A 21084-nucleotide genomic window follows, 5' to 3' on the forward strand; every position below is an offset into this window, starting at 1 on the left:
TAAGAAAAGAAAGCTGCATGTGTGATGGCATATGGTCATTTGAAATCTAAAATTAAATATCTGAGAGCTGTTTAAAATTTTCTGTTCTGCATTCCAAGTATATCGGGAACATCAGTAAAGTCATACTAACGCTGAGCATCTCTAAAAATTGACCAAGAATTTCCATGTTTCTTGTTAAGGAAGTATGGCAGTAACTATTTCTAATAAATATATTTAAACGCAAACCTTTTATGAAAACTGTCATGACGTAAAATTTTGATACTGATTTTGCCAAATTAATTTTTTTCATAAAAGTAATGAAACTGTGAAAGTCTAAAGCCTTGTGGGAAGTTCTAGTCTTAGTTACAGTGATAGCCATCCAGCCAATAAAAGTTTAAAATGGTCTTACCAATGGGGAAACTGGTAAACTCTTGGAGATTAGGAATGAGTATTTCCCTGTGGTCAAGGTGCCCTTTTCTAGCAGTATTCTTCAGTGTAGTAAGGCAAGCTGCTTTGCTGATGTACTCACTGTTAGAGTATCTTGGAACAAGCATAGGTGCTTGCTTGCTTGCAGTACAATTTGTCCAGATTAAAATTATCCAAGTATTTAGCCAGAATGTGAGTACCAGGTAAAATCAGTAAAATCTTTTGGGTTCTTCTTCCATATTTATTACAGGTGTAATAGCTAAAAAAAAAAAAAATGGATAGATGATTTTGATTTCCAGATTTGTGAGCCAGAAAAAGCTAAATTTATTTATTAAATGAACACTGGGGACTCTTCCTTTCTTTTCATTGTAGACACCAATGAATCAAGCCTCAACCCGATCTCACTGCATTTTCACTATTCACATCTCCAGCAAGGAACCTGGGTCTGCAACCATCCGACGCTCCAAGTTACACTTAGTAGACCTTGCTGGATCAGAGCGTGTTGCAAAGACTGGAGTTGGAGGTCACTTATTGACAGAAGCCAAATATATCAACCTGTCGTTACATTATTTGGAACAGGTAAAATTGGAATAGCATGAAGCACATCTTCCTTTACTGCATTCCTGCTTAGCAATATGCAGTGTTTTGGAAATCTTGATTTCAATATTCAGTTAGTCTTTAGACTGTTTATTTATTGCAGTTTTTTAAAATATTTGAGTTGGTAGCTCTTAATTTGAAATAAAATATTTTAATTTAGGAAAAGCTTAACAATTAAACAGTAAGGTTATGGTAGGTATGGAGTGTAGTGTTTCAAAATTAATTTTCTTGGGTTTTTTGTAACATGAAAGATATTTACAAGGTTGCAGCTGTATTTCTGCTAAAAAATTTTTCTTGTCATCATCATGCCCTTCTGCAGCTGGGATCAGGATGTATCACTCCAGAATCATTGAACTGATTGATTTTCATTTGGTTCCAGCATTGTAGTATCCTAAAATATTAGGCTCTTCTCTCATTTGTTATTTTATTCCTCTACCAATGTGAATCTTTGGTATGTATTTATGGAGTAGCTACTATAATTGGTTTTATAGCAATAGGACTCATATTTGCAACTGTATCATAACAATATATTTCCATAAATCTTTGTTTCAGCTGTTGTTAATGAGAAAGGTTCAGCCTGTTGATTTAAGGTATACTAAAATCCCTATCTTTCTTGCACTGTTGCTTTATATTTTTCCTCTTTAGAAAAGGCAAATAATGAGAAAATAATTTCATCCTGGATAATCTGTTTAAAAAACAAACAAACAAACAAACAAAAAACCAAAAACCAACAAAGAATGAGTTAAGATAGTGGTGGTGAATGGAAACTTTGAAGATGAGGCATTCCAGTAAAAAGGTTTGGTTAACAGGATTTATTTTTTAAAAATTTTTAATTTATTGTTGTTATTATGGATTTTTTTATTATTTTTCCTCCACTGATCTGATATAACCATTTTCCCTTCGGGACTAGAAAAATAAGATGTTACATCTTAGGATCCTCTGAATTTCTGTGAACATGTTAAGTGTGATGGTGAAGACTGTTCACACTCACTAATATCTTCTTTTCTACTATCTCTTCTTTCCAATAGGTTTATAGGCATTGTCTGTATTCCATAGCATTCCTTCCTTTCAGGTGTTTCTTTTTGACCTAGCATTTGTGGCATTGCTAAAGGACATTTATGCTTATTTATAAATGCTTACTGCATGTTACGTTTATGTCTCCCTGATCCGCTGTGATGCTGTGTATTCTAATGCTGTAAAATTCCAAGCAACGGTAAGAAACACATGGCAATCAATGAAATCTATTTTGTGGATGCTGTACTATTAAGTTGCAATCACTGAAGATTTTCAAGTGTGGATTTCAGACCTCACACCTGTAAGAGAAATGAAGTTCTTTCTAAGTTTGAGTACATAATATCGTTTTCACAATACAGTGAACACTGTTCCTGTTGCCAGAAATTAGTTATTTTTTGGAGTTCTGCTGGAGAAATACAGTATTTTTTCCTAAGGCTTCTTTAAAAACTTCTATATAAGACAATGGCAGGTCTGTGAGGTTATCATTTAGGTGGGGGGAGGAGGAGAAGAAAAATGCCTAACTCTGAAATTCAGATTTGTACTTTTTAATTTATACTCCAGTATATGTGTTATTTAGTAACAGTTACAGTTGAGGAAATCCATTTAAAAGGAAAATTTTGTGCGTGGCAATAATGTGAAAATTCTTTAAAATTAAGATTAGGAAATATAACTGATTGTTCTACTTACTGGGAATAATATTTTTCGGTTTTGTTTTGTGTGTTTTTCTGTTAACAAGAACAAATGTCTTAGATTGTAGTTAATCTATATTCAGGGATATTTCATCTGTCAAAAAAAGCAGCTTAAGGCACAGCAGCTGGCAGTCAGTCATTTAGTATTACACTGAAAATTTTTTCATACCCCCCATTTGTTTAAATTTTACCTTGAAGCAAAATGTCTGTATTTCAGTTGTACTCATGGGAAGTGATATGGGTAAGTGATTCTAAAATGGACCTCTTCAGAATCATACAAATTGTGCTCAGGATCCTTCTGTATGATTTTTATGTATTTTTAATGCAACATTGCATTACAAATTTTTATTACATTACAAATTATTTACAAATTACATTACATTGCATGTGAGGTTGAATTTAATAATCTGTGTAATGCATCTTGAGAGACTCAGGTTCAGAGTGCTGTAGAAGCATAAAATATTAATATTTTGTCATGCAACTTTTAACTCCTATTTTAGAATAAATACAGTTGGAGATAAGCTGTTGGGTTCTGTCTGGGATTGCATATGTTTAATAAAAATGCTTTCTAATACTGAACAAAAGACCAATGAAGACAGTAAAAAATATTTTTTTTTTTTCAGTGGGAATTGGGCCATTCAATCTTGACCTTGCAGTGACTAATATTAAAATACAGGGATTCCTCAAGATCAGCTTCTTTACGTACTCAACTACTTAGTTATCTGCTGGTGTGTTAGTGTTGGGCTATGCTATTTCTAAACACATAAAATAGTCATGTAAAATTGTGTCAGGATGACAGTGGGAACACAGTTCTGTGTTATCACACTTGGCCTGCTTGTTAAGCCACAAGGTGTTAAGAAGTCTTCAAATAAATCAGTTGCACTTTTTCTCCAAGTGGCCTATATGTCCAGAACAAAATGGTGGTGAGATAGTGTCATGCAGCTGATCAACAATGGCACTAGAGACAGTTCACTGTCTTACTGTCCACAACAATTTGATACATAGGTGCTCTTAAAAGTCCCTATCACAAGGTCTGGGAAGCTTTTGTTGTGCTTAAGACGTAGTAGCATGTTCTGAAATTACAGCTGCATTTGTGTGTGTGTGTGTAGATATTCCCTTCTGATAAACAACATATGGTGACCCAGACCAAATTTAGAGTTACAAATTAATAGTGATACAGCATATGATTTGACGTTATAGTGGAATTAGAACTAGATGTTTTTCCCCAAAATAATAGACTATAATGTTTCTACTTCTTTGATGAATAAGCCTGTTAACCGTCATTTAACACGTGCTCCACTTAGGGAATGCCAAAAGATTTTCTTGGCTGGTGGATGATTGCTACCTATCCCTACTGGGGGTTTTGCTAATAAAATTTGAAATCACTGGCAGCCATCAAATGCTAGATTTTTTCACATCCTATGGAAAGGATAATTTTCTGGTTTTGTTGTTTCCAAATTAACATATTCAGGCATTAGAGTAACGGAAAAAAACAGGAAATTTTTAATAATTTAAAGTGAAATATATGCATTTGTTTTAGATTGGCAAATCATAATTTTTGGAGTGAATTATTTCCATCAAGACCTGTAGTATATACTTGAGACAAGCATATATGCAAGAATGCTTGTAATTAACTACAAGACACCAGCAGAAGAGTTTGAATTTTTTGCTGTGAGAACCAGAGCTTAAGCTGATAAACTACTAGAAACAGGAGATGGGGTAGGAGACTTAATGGACAGAAATCTGAAGAGTGGGTAGGTGTGGGCGGGAATCTGAAAGAATTCTGGATATGGATCAATGGCAATGTCAGAGGTCTTGTGACTGTGGACAGCCAGGAGAAAAAAAGGAGACCTTTGGAGCAGGCGCATGGCTTCAGAGCATGTGATACACTAAACTGGAAGATATAAATGTAACTGATAGCCCTGTACCCACAAGTGATGCACCCCCAAATCCTCATCTCCTGAGTATGCTTTGAGGACATGCCTGTTCCCATGAGGTAATGGTGCAAACCTATTTCCTATTTGAAGTTACTGCTTGCAAAAAGAATGTAACAGGAACGGGGACTCTTGGGCACACGTTAGAGCATATCATAACCACTTGTGAGTTTCAGGTCTTCCTTTATGCGTAACAATATTTCTGTATGTTTCAGTGAAGTTATTTGTGAGTGCTTGTACCTGCTTTATGCCATTACATTTCATGCAGGATGCAGTTTTACAAAAAGTGACAATATTTCTGAGAGCTTCCACGTTTAAAAAATTAATGAGGTCTTTAAGTGGTTTGTTTTACCCAAAAACTTTCTGCCTTAAGTTATGTTGATTTAAATCAGCATGTTACAGTTCTGGTTCAGTAATACTATTATGGCCTGTTAGGTTTAAACCCACCAGTATTTAAAAAAACAAACAAACTAAACCCTTTTTTTTTGTATCAAAAGGATAAGACCCTCTTTTTGACTGAGTAAAAATGGGACAATTTTCTGATTATCACATTTGGTTGCCTGTTAGAAGATCCAGGTTCAGATCCTGTACAGATGGTCAGTGTCACTTTGTAAAACAACATAGTTTCCCCATCCTTCACGTTTGCCCTCTTCCTATTCCAGGTTCCTTGACTGAATTGCAAAGATTGATTTAGTGGTTTAGTTGAGGCCATATACCAACAGGAATTAAAGCCGTCATCTTCTGTGTTATGTGACCCTGTCACATGACAATACAGTGGCTTCTGCATCATAAGAGATGGTCACATAACTTTTCAGTGCCAATGTGGGAGAGTTCAAATTCTGCCTGGGCTACAGACTTCCTGCATGAACTTCGCAAAAAATTACCGTCTCTAACACAGTTCCTATTTTTAATGGAAATAACATATATCCCCTCTGGCTTTTTTCCCATCTTTTCTATTCAGGTTGTAGTCTTTGTGTGGCAGAGACTGATAATGTGCTTATTAATGTATACTCTACACTACTATGAGGTTTCCATGCACTATTTTAAACTAACAGAGATATCACCCTTCCTGGAGGTATTTAAAAGATCTGTAGAAGTGGTGCTTAAGGGCATAGTTTAGTGGTGGTTTTGGCAGTGTTAGGTTAGTGGTTGGACTCGATGATCTTAAAGGTCCCTTCCAACCTAGATGATTCCATCAATCTATAACATATTTCCATCTAACAAGTTCTAATATATGAGATTTGAAAGCCTTGATCCAGGAATGGGTTTCCAGATTCATTTACAAGACAGTAATTTTCACATTATGCATTTGTCACTCTCAGGGCTGCCAGTGGTAAGATTTATAGTAATGAGAAATTTTAACTTTCTGAAGAACATTAAGAAAAACTAATGCCAACAAAAATGTTGCTACTAAATTTTCTAAAATGACAATTTTCTTCAGTGCAGCATGAACATAATATATGCTGGTGTGTACATTTGTTAAAGGAAAAAACAGTCCTAATCATTTAGGATAGCTTGCACACTCATATAGCTACAGTTTTTCAGTACAATGGCTGGCCAGATATCAGTTCAAATGTTTTATATCACAGCAGATCGTGGGGTACTCTAGCTTTTTATTTTAAAATAATTAGTTTCCATGATGTAAACAGCTGAGTAGGGAAACTGAGAATAGTAGGTGTACCATTTCCTTTTTGGCCAAGGCGTATATATTCTAGACTGAATTATTTCTTTCCAGCAGTACATTCTAATCATGCACCCTTTTATTTGTGTATGTACTTTTCAAGACATTTTCTCGGAAATAAATGTATTGACCCCTCTAAGAACCATGTGCTTTACGAATGTGTAATTTTAAAAGCATGCTTTAGCAAATCTTAAGGAAGCTTTTACTTGAATACTACCCATACTTTAATTTATTATGGTGCTTGAAAAAAACATGAGGAAGATTTTCAGTAAGTTCCTGTGTCTTAGGAAAGTCTGTGGTTTTCAGTTTATCATGTTTAGTTTCCATGGTGCTGACAGGTTGTAAAGCTAGGGTATGATAAAATGAAATTAAATTTATTTGGTCTTTCAGGTCCAGCTCCTACAAAGACATATAAACACGCTGAAATTTAACTTGATATTGTTTCAATAAAATCAGTGGGTTTGCAGCTGACTGTGTGCATAAGTATATTTTAGTTGTAGCAAAGTTTAGGTTCCAGAGCAGACTGGTTTTGTTCTCTTTCTGTGTCAATCATTAATAGACATGTAAATTTGAAAGCCTTTTCCATTTTTACTGTTGTCTCAGGTGATAATTGCCCTTGCAGAGAAAAACCGGTCCCACGTTCCTTACCGAAACTCTATGATGACCTCAGTGCTGAGAGATAGCCTGGGAGGAAACTGCATGACTACCATGGTAGCAATGCTCTCTATCGACAAAAGAAACATAGATGTATGTTATTTCCATCTATTTTCAACAAAAATGTTTTCACTTCTTAAAAGACCCTGCTCTTTTGACTTTTATTACATTTTGCAATTCAAATGTGTACAGTTTCATTGTCATCCTTACAAAAAAAATTAACTTTGTTTCCAGGAGAACAAAGTCTATAAGTGGAAATTGCAGTAAGATATAGACAAATCCTTTAGGAAATGTGCTTTTCGCTAAGTAATCTCAACTTAAGGAGCAGGTGGGAAATTACTTGTACCTGGTAATGAACCTATTTCATTAAAAAATGTACTGTTTTCCTGGTGAATAAATCTTTCAGTTATGAAAAGGCATTTCCAAGGAATCTTCCAAAGGACGTATTGGTAAGATCTATAAGTAGATTATGGATCACACTGAAAGCCTTGGCAGAACTTCTGTAGACTTCTGAGAAGTTGGGATTTCACTGAATGTGGTAGACAACTGGAGAGTTCATTGGGGGAGAGAGGGAATTGGGTGGGGTGATTTGGGGTTTTTGGAAATTTTTCGAATACTTTTATCTCCACTCACCAATTTCCTACACTGGAATTCTATGTATTGATGTTTACTTCTCTTTATTTACCAAAATATGTTCAGATTTGAATACATAGAACCCTGCTCAAAGACATTAATAATCTATTTATTTCCTGTTTTTCCGTGACATCAAAGGGTTCTAATGTGAATAAACAAGAAAAAGAACTATTAAGCCTAAAACTGTTTTCTGAAATACAGTGGAAAGCGTTATACTAAAACTGTACCTCATCGACTTGAAGACTTTTTTTTTTCTTTCAAAAACGGACTTTACTGTTGAACGAAAGCAGATTTTTCAGACTTGTAAACATGTAATTATGCAAGCACGATATCTGGTTACAAATGCAACTGGATAAGTTTGTTAATGCGTTGTTTTTTAGGCTGCGGTAGGCACCCTTTTGTATACCAATTCATCGGGTGTATCTATCTCACATTGCAAACTAAGTTTCTATTTTGGGAATATTAGCCCAAGCAATTATCCAGAGCAGACTTCTGAACATTTTCATGCTCTTGCTTTAACATATACCATCTACACAACAGAACTTCTTCTTCAGTCCTCCCAAAAATAAATTAAAAATCCCTACCCTGCTCCCCAAAATCTGATTATGTGTGAGTAGTATAAGAACAGATGTTAAGTCAATTACTAAACATGAGACAATTACTAAACACAATTTTAATTTGGAGTTCTGTGAGTCATATAGTTACATAGTTATGTTTGATTTGCTTGTTTGTTTGGGTTTTTCCATTGGATGTACATTTCATTCACAAAAGATGCACAAGACACAATTGCCCCCCAGTATGAATTGAAGCTGTATAATAACAGCAACTTTCTTAAAGACCTTGCTTTGTCTCTTCCAATGAAAGCAATGAAGCAGAGAGTTCAAAGTAAGAAAGGGAACTCTCATGAAGAGGACATATTATCCTAGAGAGCTAGATGATATTCCTACTTCTACCAAAGAGTTTGTATACAACTTCTCGCATCACCTGCAGCACATTCTTTTGTGCTAGTTTTGTGGAGTGCTTGAAAGAAGGAGTTAATTCTGAAGTGCAGACTAGTTATTATAGCTGTAACTGAAGATGGATGGAAGCTGTTTTGAACAGAAGATCATATAATAATCAGAATTTTTTTTTTTTTTTTGCTACTTTTGGCTTCAGTTTAACTTCTGTTAAGTGTGGTCATTCCACACACTTGCAGCAAAGCAATACCTAGAAGGTTAATTGATTAATTTTTGTGAAGCCCTCAGGTACTGTAACTATGTAGACATGTAACATGGTAGAAAAAAATGATTAGGAAATTAGTAGCTGTCAGCTTTATTACCATTTTGATTAGCTTATGTATTGAACGTTGAAGACTGAATTGATTAGCTCATTAATTTAACATGTGCTTCACACTGACTAGGGTAAAGAGGTCTGGTGGAAATGTAGATATGTGTACTGTACATATAATTGTATACATAGAAAACTTAATTAAAATCACATTAACCGATCATCGTAGCACAGGAACTGCACAGCAGAGGCAAAAATAGACTCCAGCTAAGACTGTGTGCACCTGTCTTAATTGTAAGTCCTCCTTTTTGCCTCCTTTTTGCCTTGAAAACTCGTCTTTGATTCTGTGTGTATATATTATTCCAATAAGCACTAGTATCTTTGATCATGTAACACTAATTCAAATACCACCCCTCCAAACACTGAAAGACAGAAGTCCTGTGGAAAAAGAAGCATATGATCATGTATTTAAGTTGGTATTTTCATATGTTGGAGGACTAAGAACTGCAGAATTACTTTGATTCTGAAATATGGGTCCATAACAGTAGTAAAGTTCTCTTAAAATAGAGGTTATGTGTAAATTCTTACATTTTTAAATGCAGACTTGCGCATCTCTGAAAATGTAATCATAGAGTTTATCAGGGATCTTTGAAACTTCTAAGACTACTGCATGATGTTTTAGTCTTTGAGCTAACTGAGAACAATTGCTTGCTTTTTTTTTGTTAGGTAGGTAAGTTGTCTAGTGGAGTCTGGCGTGTTAGTATTGGTTCATCTCAGCGTAGGGAATAATACTTAGGGATCCGTGATTTCATTCTGCGTCCTAGATGGGAATACGCACTGATTGTCACAGTTTCCTTCACAAATTCAGTCTTGTATCTCCTTCTTAGCTCATCTCTGACGGTCTTTTATCTGGTATCATAGTTCTCCTAGTTCCAAGTCTCCCAGCTTGTTTCTCATTTGTCCAGGACTTCATCTCTTTTCCCAGATTCTTTTACATGTGCTTCTCTAGTTCCAGTTTCACCAAAAAAAAAAAAAGGTTTTGTTAATTTTCTCTTTTTCTCATCATTCAAAAGTTTTTACCGTCTGAACAGTATGGCTCTGAACAAATGAGCTGGAGACTCATTTGAAACACAGTTGATCAGTGGATTGATTAGGTCAATAAAATATGTACTATGATATGACAGTTTTATATGTCACTATCATTAATATGCTAACCTATTTTCCATTGAATAGTGTCATTTTGGAATTTGAAATGATAGATTAGTTCTGTAAAATATACAAAAAATAGAAACTTAGTTTGATGTCTTCATTAGCAGTCTGTTCTACATAACTGGTGCAAGGCTAACTGAAATTTTTCTTTTTTTCTGTCTCTTTTTTATTTTTTTTTACCTTCCAGGAATCTATCTCAACCTGTAGATTTGCACAGCGAGTTGCCCTTATTAAGAATGAAGCAGTTCTTAATGAAGAAATTGACCCCAGATTGGTGAGAGTAGTCTGGGGTCAGAGGGAAGGCGATTGCTTGTTTTAAGTTTCAATAATCAATAGCAGTCATATGCATGTTGAACATTGTATACTGAATCATCCCATTAAATTGCTTTTAGATGCAAGTTCCATTTTTTTTTCTATAAAATAACTTCTATTTTTATTTTATTCCTTTGGACATAGTTATAATTAAATGGGCCTTTATAAAACCTTTAAAGGCTTTCTCGGCTCTTAAGGCATCTGAGGAGTAGTGGTCCCTTTCATTATAATCTTTGTGTTGCATCTTTTAGGGTGTTAGTTTATAACACTGGTAATTGGATGTTTCTAAAACTGTTAAAAAAATCTACTAAGATTATTATTCACTTGACAAAGGCACATTGCTGCACTGAACCAGTTCATGTATTGAAAGGCTAAGAAACATACAGATGCAGTCTTTCCTTGAGATTGGTCCAATGAACTTTTTAGCTAGGAAGAAAGAACTCTGTAAAGTTACTGTTAGGAGAAAAGGAAGACAAGTAAATGAGATGTGGAAATAGGATTTCCACACTAAAGCGTTGGGCTGATGTTCACATCCAAAAGAGCAGCAGAGGAGCTCTGCAGAATGGATCAGGGATTTAGGAAGGAAAGAGAAGGACAGAGGTAATAATCCACATTATGTGGCAATGCTGTGTGCTTTACCAAAGGAAACAAGTTTCTTGTTCTAATGTGGTTTCTTTTTTTCTTTTTAGTACTTGGTTATTATTTCCTTTGAAATATTTTATATGCCTCTAGCTTGTTACATACCACATTTGTTTGAAGATGTGGTCTGTAATAGTCAGTTCTTCTCTATCGAGGCCTTTGTTAGTTCATTTAATGTAACTTTCTGCATTACCTGGAAATTTATTTCCTATGTAAATATTAAGTACACCTATTAAATATTGATTAATTCAACATACTATTGCAGATTAAGATAGCTAGTGGATCAGCTGGGTTGCATGCTGTATATCAAAGATGTTTTCTGATATGGGAAATGTTTGACTGAGGTTACACTGGTTATGCCAAAGCTGCATATATGGATATGATGAAGAAAGAACTATGGAAGCATTTCAGCACACGCTCTGTCTTTGTGACAGAGACATCACGTGAAAAATAACTTCAGGTTAAGCCATTACATTATTTTGTTTATATACAAACAGAAAATATTTAAAACCTAGTTTTTAATGGTATAACTATAAATTTGAATGATAGCTTTTCACCTTTGAGGTATACAAAATCTGAATGAGATATCCTAATTTCAGTGGTCCTTGGTATGTTCAGTGATTCAGTGGTATGTTTTTATGGTATACTAATTGCATCATCATTCGTTTTAATGGGCAAAATTATTACTGTATTTCTAAATTTTTCATGACTAATTTGTAGTTACAAGTTTTATGTATTTTGTTCTCATATGACCTTCTGAACTGGCTAGGAAATACTTTCCCCTTGAATGCTAGACCGGAGAATGCTAGATTATATAACATAAGGAACGTTTGTTTCCCAAAAATTGCAGGATTAGGTGGTTGTTTATTTCATTCACTGTTACTTGGTGGTAATTAACATGTTTCCATTACTGTTAATGCTTGTGCTTTTATTTTCTCTTGTCCTGGAAGTTCAAAGGAAATAGGAGATTCTTGACAGGTTTTCTGCTGGTTTTCTTTTTTTATTATTATTCTATTTATTTTTCTTTCCAAATAATTTCTATCAATAGCAGCATCACACGAAAAAAGACCAGCCAAAAAATAAACAAACAAAAAAACCCAGTAGGAACAGAAGAACTTCATTTCTGTCTGTCCTCTTTTTTTCTTTCCTGTGTAGGCTTTGTAGTAGCAAATCATGCAAAACATTTCTTCCATGGCCACAGAAGCCTTTCATTGAGGTGGAACACATGCAGGCTTCTGAACATTTACTACATCCTGTGGAGCTATACTCCACGAGTTTGGTATGTCTCGCTCTGCAGGATAAATGTATCAAGTAAAGCAAAAGTGGACTCATGAGAGTAAGAAAACCATCCCCTCTTGTGGAAAAGGCAGGGAACTCAGGTACCTAGCCTTTATATGGCTCTGTGCTCATTGTGGAATTTGTTGCCCGTTTTAACTATCTAAAGTATATTCCAAGGGTGCAACCTAATTATTCAGTAAAGTGCTGGATTTTTTTCATTAAATCAAATGCCATTTATTTGCAGTATTTATCATTTGTAAGTTGAATGCATGCTTTATAAAGGGAGTGCATAATACCCCTTGATAGACCTGAGTTAAGTCTGTTGTGTAAACTTTATTCTTCATAATGGAAACTTCCTGATCATGTACCTTACCGAGAAGTTGAACTTGTACCCATTGTACTTCTTAAGCAACTCAGCTTTGAACCTGTCTTATTCATGACCAAAGGATTTGGTTTAAACTGAAAACCAAATTGTTGAGCCTGAATTAAATCTAAACTCTTCTGGCAAGAATAGAAATGAAAATATTATGCTTCTGTAGATTTTTGTTTGTCTTAATTTTTATCCATATCCTGAAAATGGTATTTCTGTTGTTGCCAGGTTGAGGTTAAGCATGCTAACAAATTTGAACATTGAACAAGGATAGTACTATCAGTTCAGCTTTCTGCCTTTTTACACTCCAACCCCAAATTTTATTTTATTGACTCTGTAATTAGCACAGACTACATCAGAGCGCGGCACCAGAGTGAGGCAACCTAAAATTAGGTTAAAATGTTTGGCCTGCAATATTCTTGAAGCACTCTTGTAACATCTGTAGTTAACAGTTCACTACCTTAACAGATTCTTAAATCAAATATTGTAAGTTAACCTTTCATACTTTATAGTAACAAATAGTGTTAACAGTTTAGAGTTAAAAGAAATAAGCCTATGCATGTTTAGAATATTTTTATTTTTAAACTAAAAATACCCATTCAAAGTTTAGGAAGTCATGGTTAAATTTAAACATTAGAAGAAATACAAATGTTTGAAGGAATTTTAACATCCAGTAAAAATGCATCATCAGTTTCAACAATATTATTTCTAGAAAGTGTGCGTGCAATCAAGAATGATTCATTTTTCCTTGAAAATGTTCTTTTCTTGGAAACTTATTTTGCACATGGAATCAGTGTGCTCCTATCCATCTAAAAATGTCATTGGATTCATGATATATTTGAGCCATTATAAGGTGGTGCATCATTGAAATGATCAATCACAAAGTATCCAAGAACTTGCTCATTCATGTTTTAGACTTAGGGGTTTGCACGTTATCCCGGCTTTCTAGAATTTGGCCTTGGGAGGCTAATGATTTGTAAAATACCGTTCTATACAAATATTTTTCCAAAAGCACAGGCTCCAATAACGAGCTATTACAATTTTAAAATCTAGTACAGTTCTCCAAGTCACTTTTTCAATCATTACTGGTCATTAATGCAATTTAATTTCATTATACTGATTTGTACTATTTGTCTGTTGTTAGCAGCTTATACATCCTAAAATTATAGTATGCTATAATTCTAATAAGAGCAGAATGTTACGTGAAAAAAAAAAGATTAAAATAGTAAGATTTTTTTTTTTTAATTTCTGTTTCTAAAGGCAAGGTGAAAAAAAATCACTTTTGGTATGTAGTTGTCCTTTCTCTAACAAAGACATCAGTTCTATTTTAAATGTGTCTTCATTACTAATAGGCAAAACTAATGAGTCAGAAAGCTCTTTTTATTCCTATGGCAAATTATTTTTCTCTTTTGCAAACAGTCTTTTGAACTCTTTCTGTACAGCCATGTCTTCCAACACATTGAATTTACTGAGTTTGGAAGACTTTTCTTGTTTTTATAAATGGAAAAGGAAAAAAGTGCTTGGTGTACTTAAGGCGTTTGGACTGTTTTTAAAAAACCGAAAACCAAAGTATAATGTTTCCCTAAACTCAGCCTTCTAATGCAAAAATCATAAACTAGCTATTAATTTGTAGGTGACGTTTGGTTTATGCCTTGCTGTTTGTAGATGATTGTCCAGCTGCAAAAGGAGATCCAGGAGTTGAAGGATGAGCTGGCGCTGGTGACTGGCAAGCAAAGAACGTCAGAGCTTTCACAAGAAGAACTACTTCAGTAATGGCTTACATTGTTTTCATTTTCTTCTTTTGTGGTGATACTTTTCATCAGTTTCTTTGTTGGCGTAAATATTTAAATTCATCTCAGAGTTTTAAACTTCTCTGAGTGCATAATAAAGTGAGGTTGGGTGCCAGGTTAGAATGGCAGTTTTCCATGAAAAGCTGTATAAGGCTCCTTGGCTGTGTTTTTGCAGCCTCAGCTTTGAGGAAGTGAAGTAAAGTAAATGCAAAGGATGGGAATGCCTGTCAGATGCCAGGCAAAAAGAAGTGTTGTGTTATAGTGCAGAATCAAAAAACCAGTCTCTCTCAAAACTGGATATACAATCTGAGTAGAATTCAAGAAATATTCTTTGTGCTGAGAAGTATCACAGTATCACAGTATCACAGTATGTTAGGGATTGGAAGGGACCGCAAAAGATCATCTAGTCCAATCCCCCTGTCGGAGCAGGAACACCTAGATGAGGTTGCACAGGAAGGCGTCCAGGCCAGTTTTGAATGTCTCCAGAGAAGGAGACTCTACAACCTCCCTGGGCAGCCTGTTCCAGTGCTCTGTCACCCTCACTGAGAAGAAGTTTCTTTTCAAATTTAAGTGGAACCTCTTGTGTTCCAGCTTGAATCCATTACCCCTTGTCCTATCATTGGTTGCTAAGGTATCCTGCTGCACTGTTAGTTTGACATAGGCCAAGAGAAATCTTGTATTTCTGATACACAACTAATAATGTCTTAAAAGCCAAATACTCAAATTTCTTGCTGAGCATGCTATTGAAAATGCATAATTCACATAAGTGCTGTAACATCTCACAGCTTTTTGTAACATTAATACAGCATGTGCAAAATTTCTATGTATAATGTAGAAATATTTACTTAAGTCTAAATGTTCACAATAACTAAACTCAATTCCCAGTTTTGAAAAATTAATTGATTCTATAGGATGGACCTATCTAAGCTCTGTGCCTCATCTCTATAAAGGAAGTAGTAACTGCCTAGGGATTTTGTTTGGTTTGTGTATTAATGGCAACTAAGTAGAAGCTGTGAGAATTTTTAGTCTTATTTTAACTTCTCTTGGAACTAGTCCAGAAGAAAACTACCGGTGTTAACAATTCCCCTGACATCCAGGAGTTTCTGGAGACATGAGGACAAGCTGATACTTTGAACCTTGAGTTTCTCATGTAGGTTGCTGTCATTTTTAATTCTTGGTTTTGATTGCTTTGTTTTGTTTTAATTCAGAAACTAAATGACATCCATATCAAGGATAAGGAGCCAGATAGAATTATGTATGTATTTCTTTTACACAGTTAATCTGGGTCATTTTCAACATAGACAGTTACCAGTCTATTACATTACTGTAAAAATCTGTCATATTGATTTTCCACTCTGATCTTGTTTGCTGTTTAGTTTGTATAGGGAAACTAGGGTTTTGGAAATCATTTGGGTTTTTTAGGCCACATTCATGAATCTTACTTCCTGACGTCTTGCCATGAAAATGGCAATCTTTCTTACAAATGGGAATGGGTTCACAGTTGATGAAAGTTTTCAGTATGAGTATGCAAAGGAAAACTAGGAGCATACTGTCTGCATACAGTTGCACTATAACATATATCTGGGAGGTCTTATTTCAGAAATGTGTGATTAAAAAGAGTATCAGTCATATGTTTTTCCTCTTTACCTATATAGCACAATATATAGTGCGTTACATTGTCAGAAAAGGTTGCTTCTGAGATCATAGCAATGAATTTTGCATCCCACTCTTCCAGAAAGAAGCAGGGATGACACTTAGTGAGTTTCTACCTGTAATAAGACACAGAAGAAGGAATAACCTGCAGGGACCTCAGCTATATTAGGACAACACGCAATTTTAAGTTTTTCAAATTTATCATTTATTTATGTTTACTGAGGCTCATTAGCACTTGTGTTCATTGTTTCAGAAATAAGTTCTTGAGACTAATGCTCTGCAATTAAAATATGGAACAAAACTTAGGTACTGCTGACTGAGATATAATAGTTTTCCTGAGGATCAATAATAAAGAAGAAGGATGTCAAACAATTGACATTATCAGTCATAAATGCCATATAATGGCCTTGTTCAAAGACCATTATTTTTAATATAGACTTAAAATGGAAATAATAATTGGTTATACAGAGTTTTTTATGGGTAGCATAGTTTCAAGCAAAGAGCAGAAGACTCTGCTGTAGAGTAACTGTCATATAGTTGAGTCAGACTGCTTAACACTATATCCTGTTGTTGAATGGAATGCTGAAAGGTAAGTCAATCTGTTTTTTAAACAGTTCAAGTGGGGGAAAATACCAAATGTCAGGTTTTATGAGTTTTGCATTTGTATGTGTTCTTGCAAGCAGAGTTTTCCCAGGTAAACAACTGATGTGGACTAAACACCTAAATGAAAGTATAATGTAATGGTAGTATTAAAAGCCACTACTTCGATGAAAATATCTTTCTGTGGTTTTGCACACGTATACATTTTGAGCTCGATTTTGTATGGTGATAGTATTTGTGACCATGCTGTTTTGCGTCTGTCTGAACCGCCTGTCCATAAATGTCCTGAGCTTTTAGGAAAATCAACAGATAGAATCTAAGCATTCTGTCTCCAGTTAGAGTCTACCACTGCATAACACAGCAAATCTTCCTGGCAATTCTGTTTATTGAGACTGGCCATCTGAGTTTGGAACTACTCGTTAGCTGGAGAGTTTGTTCACATTAAAGAATAACTATGCAAGTAGTCCAAACAGAATTGTTGACCTGGATAAGGGCTGATAAAATCAGGATTTACTATTACTGGAAAATGTCTGTGTTGTGGTTTGCATCTAGTTTGTGTCTATAATGAAACCTAAGTAGTATCAGGAGACATATGGATCAAATTGTTATGAAAGACAGAAGAGGAAAAGAAACATAGTATAGGTGATAATGCAATATACTGTGTTGCACTTTATTTGGAGTTGCTACCCAAGAACGGTTCTTAGGGGAGTGATAAGGATTCCAGACAGAATAATCTTTTTGTTTGGTTGTTTTTTTGGTTTTTTTTGACTGATGCTTTTTTTTTTAATATGCCCAGAGAGGAAATTATAATTAGGGTCATTATGGATTTAAAATAGTATTTAGTCATTTCTGCTTGGTTAGAATATTTTCTGTTTAAACTTAAATAAACTGCATCTCCACATGTATATGTATCTTTGTGTATATATATATAAAAAAAAGTTTACATAGTTCTTTTCAAAATTCTTAAACTTTAACAAAAGTCTTACTATGATTCATTTTATCACAAATAAGGTAATTAACTAGTAAGAAGTGTTACCAAATATGGCCTCATCAAAAATCGATGTGTTTTTAATTCCTCTTATGCTGATTCATCATACATATTTCAATGGAGCTCAGAGCAAAATCAGTCTTCTGAAAGCATTCTGTGCCATTTTTTTTATTTATTCATTGATTCTGAACACAAATGATCAAAGGTACAAAACATGTCAATGAGAAACTCCATGCACTAAGTACACGTTTATTTTGTTGTCTCTGCACAAGTCTTTATCTCAGGCACTTTTCAGTAGAAGGTGGATGCCAAAATGAAACTGAGTGCAGTGGTATATGTGTAGATCTGATAATATTTTTTTATTCTAATAAAATGGTTATAGTAATGCATAGGTTTTTTTGCTCTCTACATCTTTTGCAGGAAATAAGTGTTAGTGATTGCCCTGGAAATAAGTATTAATATTATGTTAAAATTATATTTTGTATGTTTCTTGACTTACTAAGTCAAGAAATGCCAAATATTTCTTACAGTAATGAGCTTCGTTCTACTTGTTTACTTTCAGGGCATTCCAAATGAAATCAGTGGGCTGCTTAAGCTGTATTTCATTCCTCATTGGTTTTTTTTCTCACTTAAATCAAAAAGAAGTGTGTTCAGGGATTATTTGTTTTATTATTCGTTTATTGGAAGGAAAAAGACATCTGTCAAATAGGCTTTCCTCATAACCACTACAATTTCACATTGTCATTCACTAAGTTTAAAACAAAATAGGAAACAAATGCTCTTGACTTTTCTTGTGAAGGCCAAATTATAATACAGTGCAACTTATCAGCCCTGTGAATAAAACTATAGCTGTCTGGAATTCTTATTTCTGTATTCTGTATTAAATGGCAAGATTTTGCATTACTATGTCATAATTTTGATTTTATTGTTTTATTCTTATAAATGTTAAACATACATGAATTCAGCTGCTATCATTTTGTCTATTTAAAAAGTGCAGCATAAAAAATTCAGCTCGACTACACAAGTGGTTCATAACATAGTTCATAAAATGCTTTCAAATTCGGAATTGCTTGCTTTGGATCTTACCATCTACTTCCTCAGCTGTAAAGGGCTGATCTCTAAATATGTCTTTGAGCTGGAGAATTAGTTTCTTGGGGGGGGGGGGGGAAACATGGAACACTTTGGACTATTTTTAAAAAATGTAGAAAATAACAACATACATCCCAAATAGAAGGAAATTGTACTCGCACAATCTTTTGTGTTAAGCTTTAGAATAGAGTTAGAAGGCATTCAGTATTTTTTTTATTTTTTTGAGAAGCATGCCAAAAGTAAAAGGGAGAGTCCTTTTTATTTGAATCATTTGGGATTTTTTTTTTTTTTGTTATAAATGAGCTCACTAGCAATTTAAAATGTGTGCCCAGAAAGTCAGGATTTCAAATCAAAAAGTCCTGTGTTCCAGAGCACCCACGCTTCCAGAGCCTTTGCCAGTTGGAATTCTCCAGGAACAGGACCGGAAGTACTGGCTTAGCACTTTAATTTATTAATCACTTTACCTTATTTCTTTCAGATACATGTGTTATTACAGACGCTTCTATTTTTTACTTCAACAGTCATATATTGTTCGTCTTACTTGAGTCCTGGATTTCTCATTACTTCTTTCTGTCTTTCATTTTTCTCTTTCAACATTGTGACATCTGTATGCTATCATGGTATTAACAATATTGCACTGTTGTACAATATAGAGCTTTAACAGTTACACTCATACTTAAGCTGTTGAACAAATGGTTTCATTTACAAAGCAGAGCAAATGTTCTTATTTGTTGATGTCAGTGTTCAATTTCAGTTGCAAGGTGGAAGAAATAGAAGCATAATACCTTGCCTTATGTCAACACAGCTTTCCAGGCAGTGGATTTGTGTAGAAGTTAGCAGACTGACATAAGCTGTGTAGGAAATATTCAAGAGAAAAAAAGCTACCTTAACTGTAAAGTAGTCTTAAAATGTCTCACATTAACTTCTAGCTTAGACGCCTGATTTAGAATGCTATTAAATCAATGTATTTCTCTAGAGGGCATTTTTTCTCTTACATGTTATAAAATCTTTAGTGACGGTACAGGAAGTTCATATTCCTAATGCAGGTGCCTAAGCTGGATGCTTAAAATAAGTGTAAATACTTCTCTTTGATCTTGCTATTTTGTCTCAAGGTCACTTAAAGTAGAAAAAAAAATCTTATATTACTTAAGCTGTTCACCTTTTACATTGAAACTATTAAGAGATAATTTAAAGTTGTTTTCAAAGATTAGCAAGTTTGTTTTACCATGAGGGGGAAAAAAAAAAAAAAGAGGACACTAGGTACTATGTCCTGTTTTCTAATGTTTGAAAGTATAACAGTCATCTAATGTCATGTGGTTTCAAGAAAGCTAATTAAATATAGTATAACTCATATTAATGAGCTGTATGGAGAAAAGATAGCATAGATGAATCTGATTATTTAGATGTTTGAAAAAATCTTGGAGCCAATTTCCAAATACATGTGTTCAAAAGTGTCCAATCATAGCAGCTTTTTGAATCCCACTGAAATTCATTGAATGCTTGGTCAGCTGAGTGGTTTCTGAAAGTACCACTAAGTACCTGTCTGCATCTTTTGGCACTCTAAATACTTTTTGAAAATCTCTTTCTTCTCAGCTTTTACATCTAATTAATAATCTGTAAGTGTCACTTCACACAATTTTTTTCAAAACTATCTCTCTTCTATACTGTAGGAAAGTCTTGGTGTTCATCCATAGGAGTTCTTTTGACTTCCTTGAGTAGTTTTTATGCTTGTCCAATGTTCTTTGTTTTTATTTCAAGTTCTTGCTTCCTTCTTCCTAGAGATATTTCTATTTTTCAAATTTTGGTAAACTGAAGCTTATTTTTTTCTTGACACTTTTGGGTATACTCTAGTGATTAGAATATGACTACTGTTATGGCCACAAATATTAGCTGGCAGTGAGTATCATCTCTTTATGTATATGCTTTTGGTTTGGCATTATAAAGTGCTGTTAAAGAAGGAAATCACCTAGTCGGCAAGCTACTTGACATGTTTCTTCTCTGCAAAAAATTTGCATGTGTAGTATTAGTGTATTAGTGTAGGCTTTTTTTTCCCCTGTATAAGCCAGTCTTAGTCTTTTTATAGTCCATGCCAGATCTCCCTTTGACTTACTGATACAAAAATTTAGATCTGTATACATTTCATCATTGGAATGAATGATTTTCATCTGTGTAGAAACTCTTTACATCTGTTTGCCACGTTGTAGCCATCTAATTCAGAAGAATCTCCTCACGTAAGGAGGTACAAATCTGGCTTTGCTCATATGTCTAATAAAAAAAAAGGGG

At 34.4% G+C, this 21084-nt stretch overlaps 1 protein-coding gene across 1 annotated transcript in view; it reads left to right on the forward strand.

The window, feature by feature from the left end:
* KIF6 (kinesin family member 6) overlaps positions 1-21084 on the forward strand; it is a gene marked incomplete at both ends in the record, with an annotated part of 169772 nt that overhangs the window by 45816 nt on the left and 102872 nt on the right. The window contains 4 exons of the mRNA XM_082481021.1: positions 778-984; positions 6924-7067; positions 10270-10356; positions 14347-14450. Coding sequence (XP_082337147.1) covers positions 778-984; positions 6924-7067; positions 10270-10356; positions 14347-14450 — 542 coding nt within the window. The remainder of the gene's footprint in view (positions 1-777; positions 985-6923; positions 7068-10269; positions 10357-14346; positions 14451-21084) is intronic.

The sequence above is a fragment of the Vanellus vanellus genome, assembly GCF_965231255.1.
Source record: "Vanellus vanellus genome assembly, chromosome: 3".
Lineage (NCBI taxonomy): Eukaryota > Metazoa > Chordata > Aves > Charadriiformes > Charadriidae > Vanellus > Vanellus vanellus.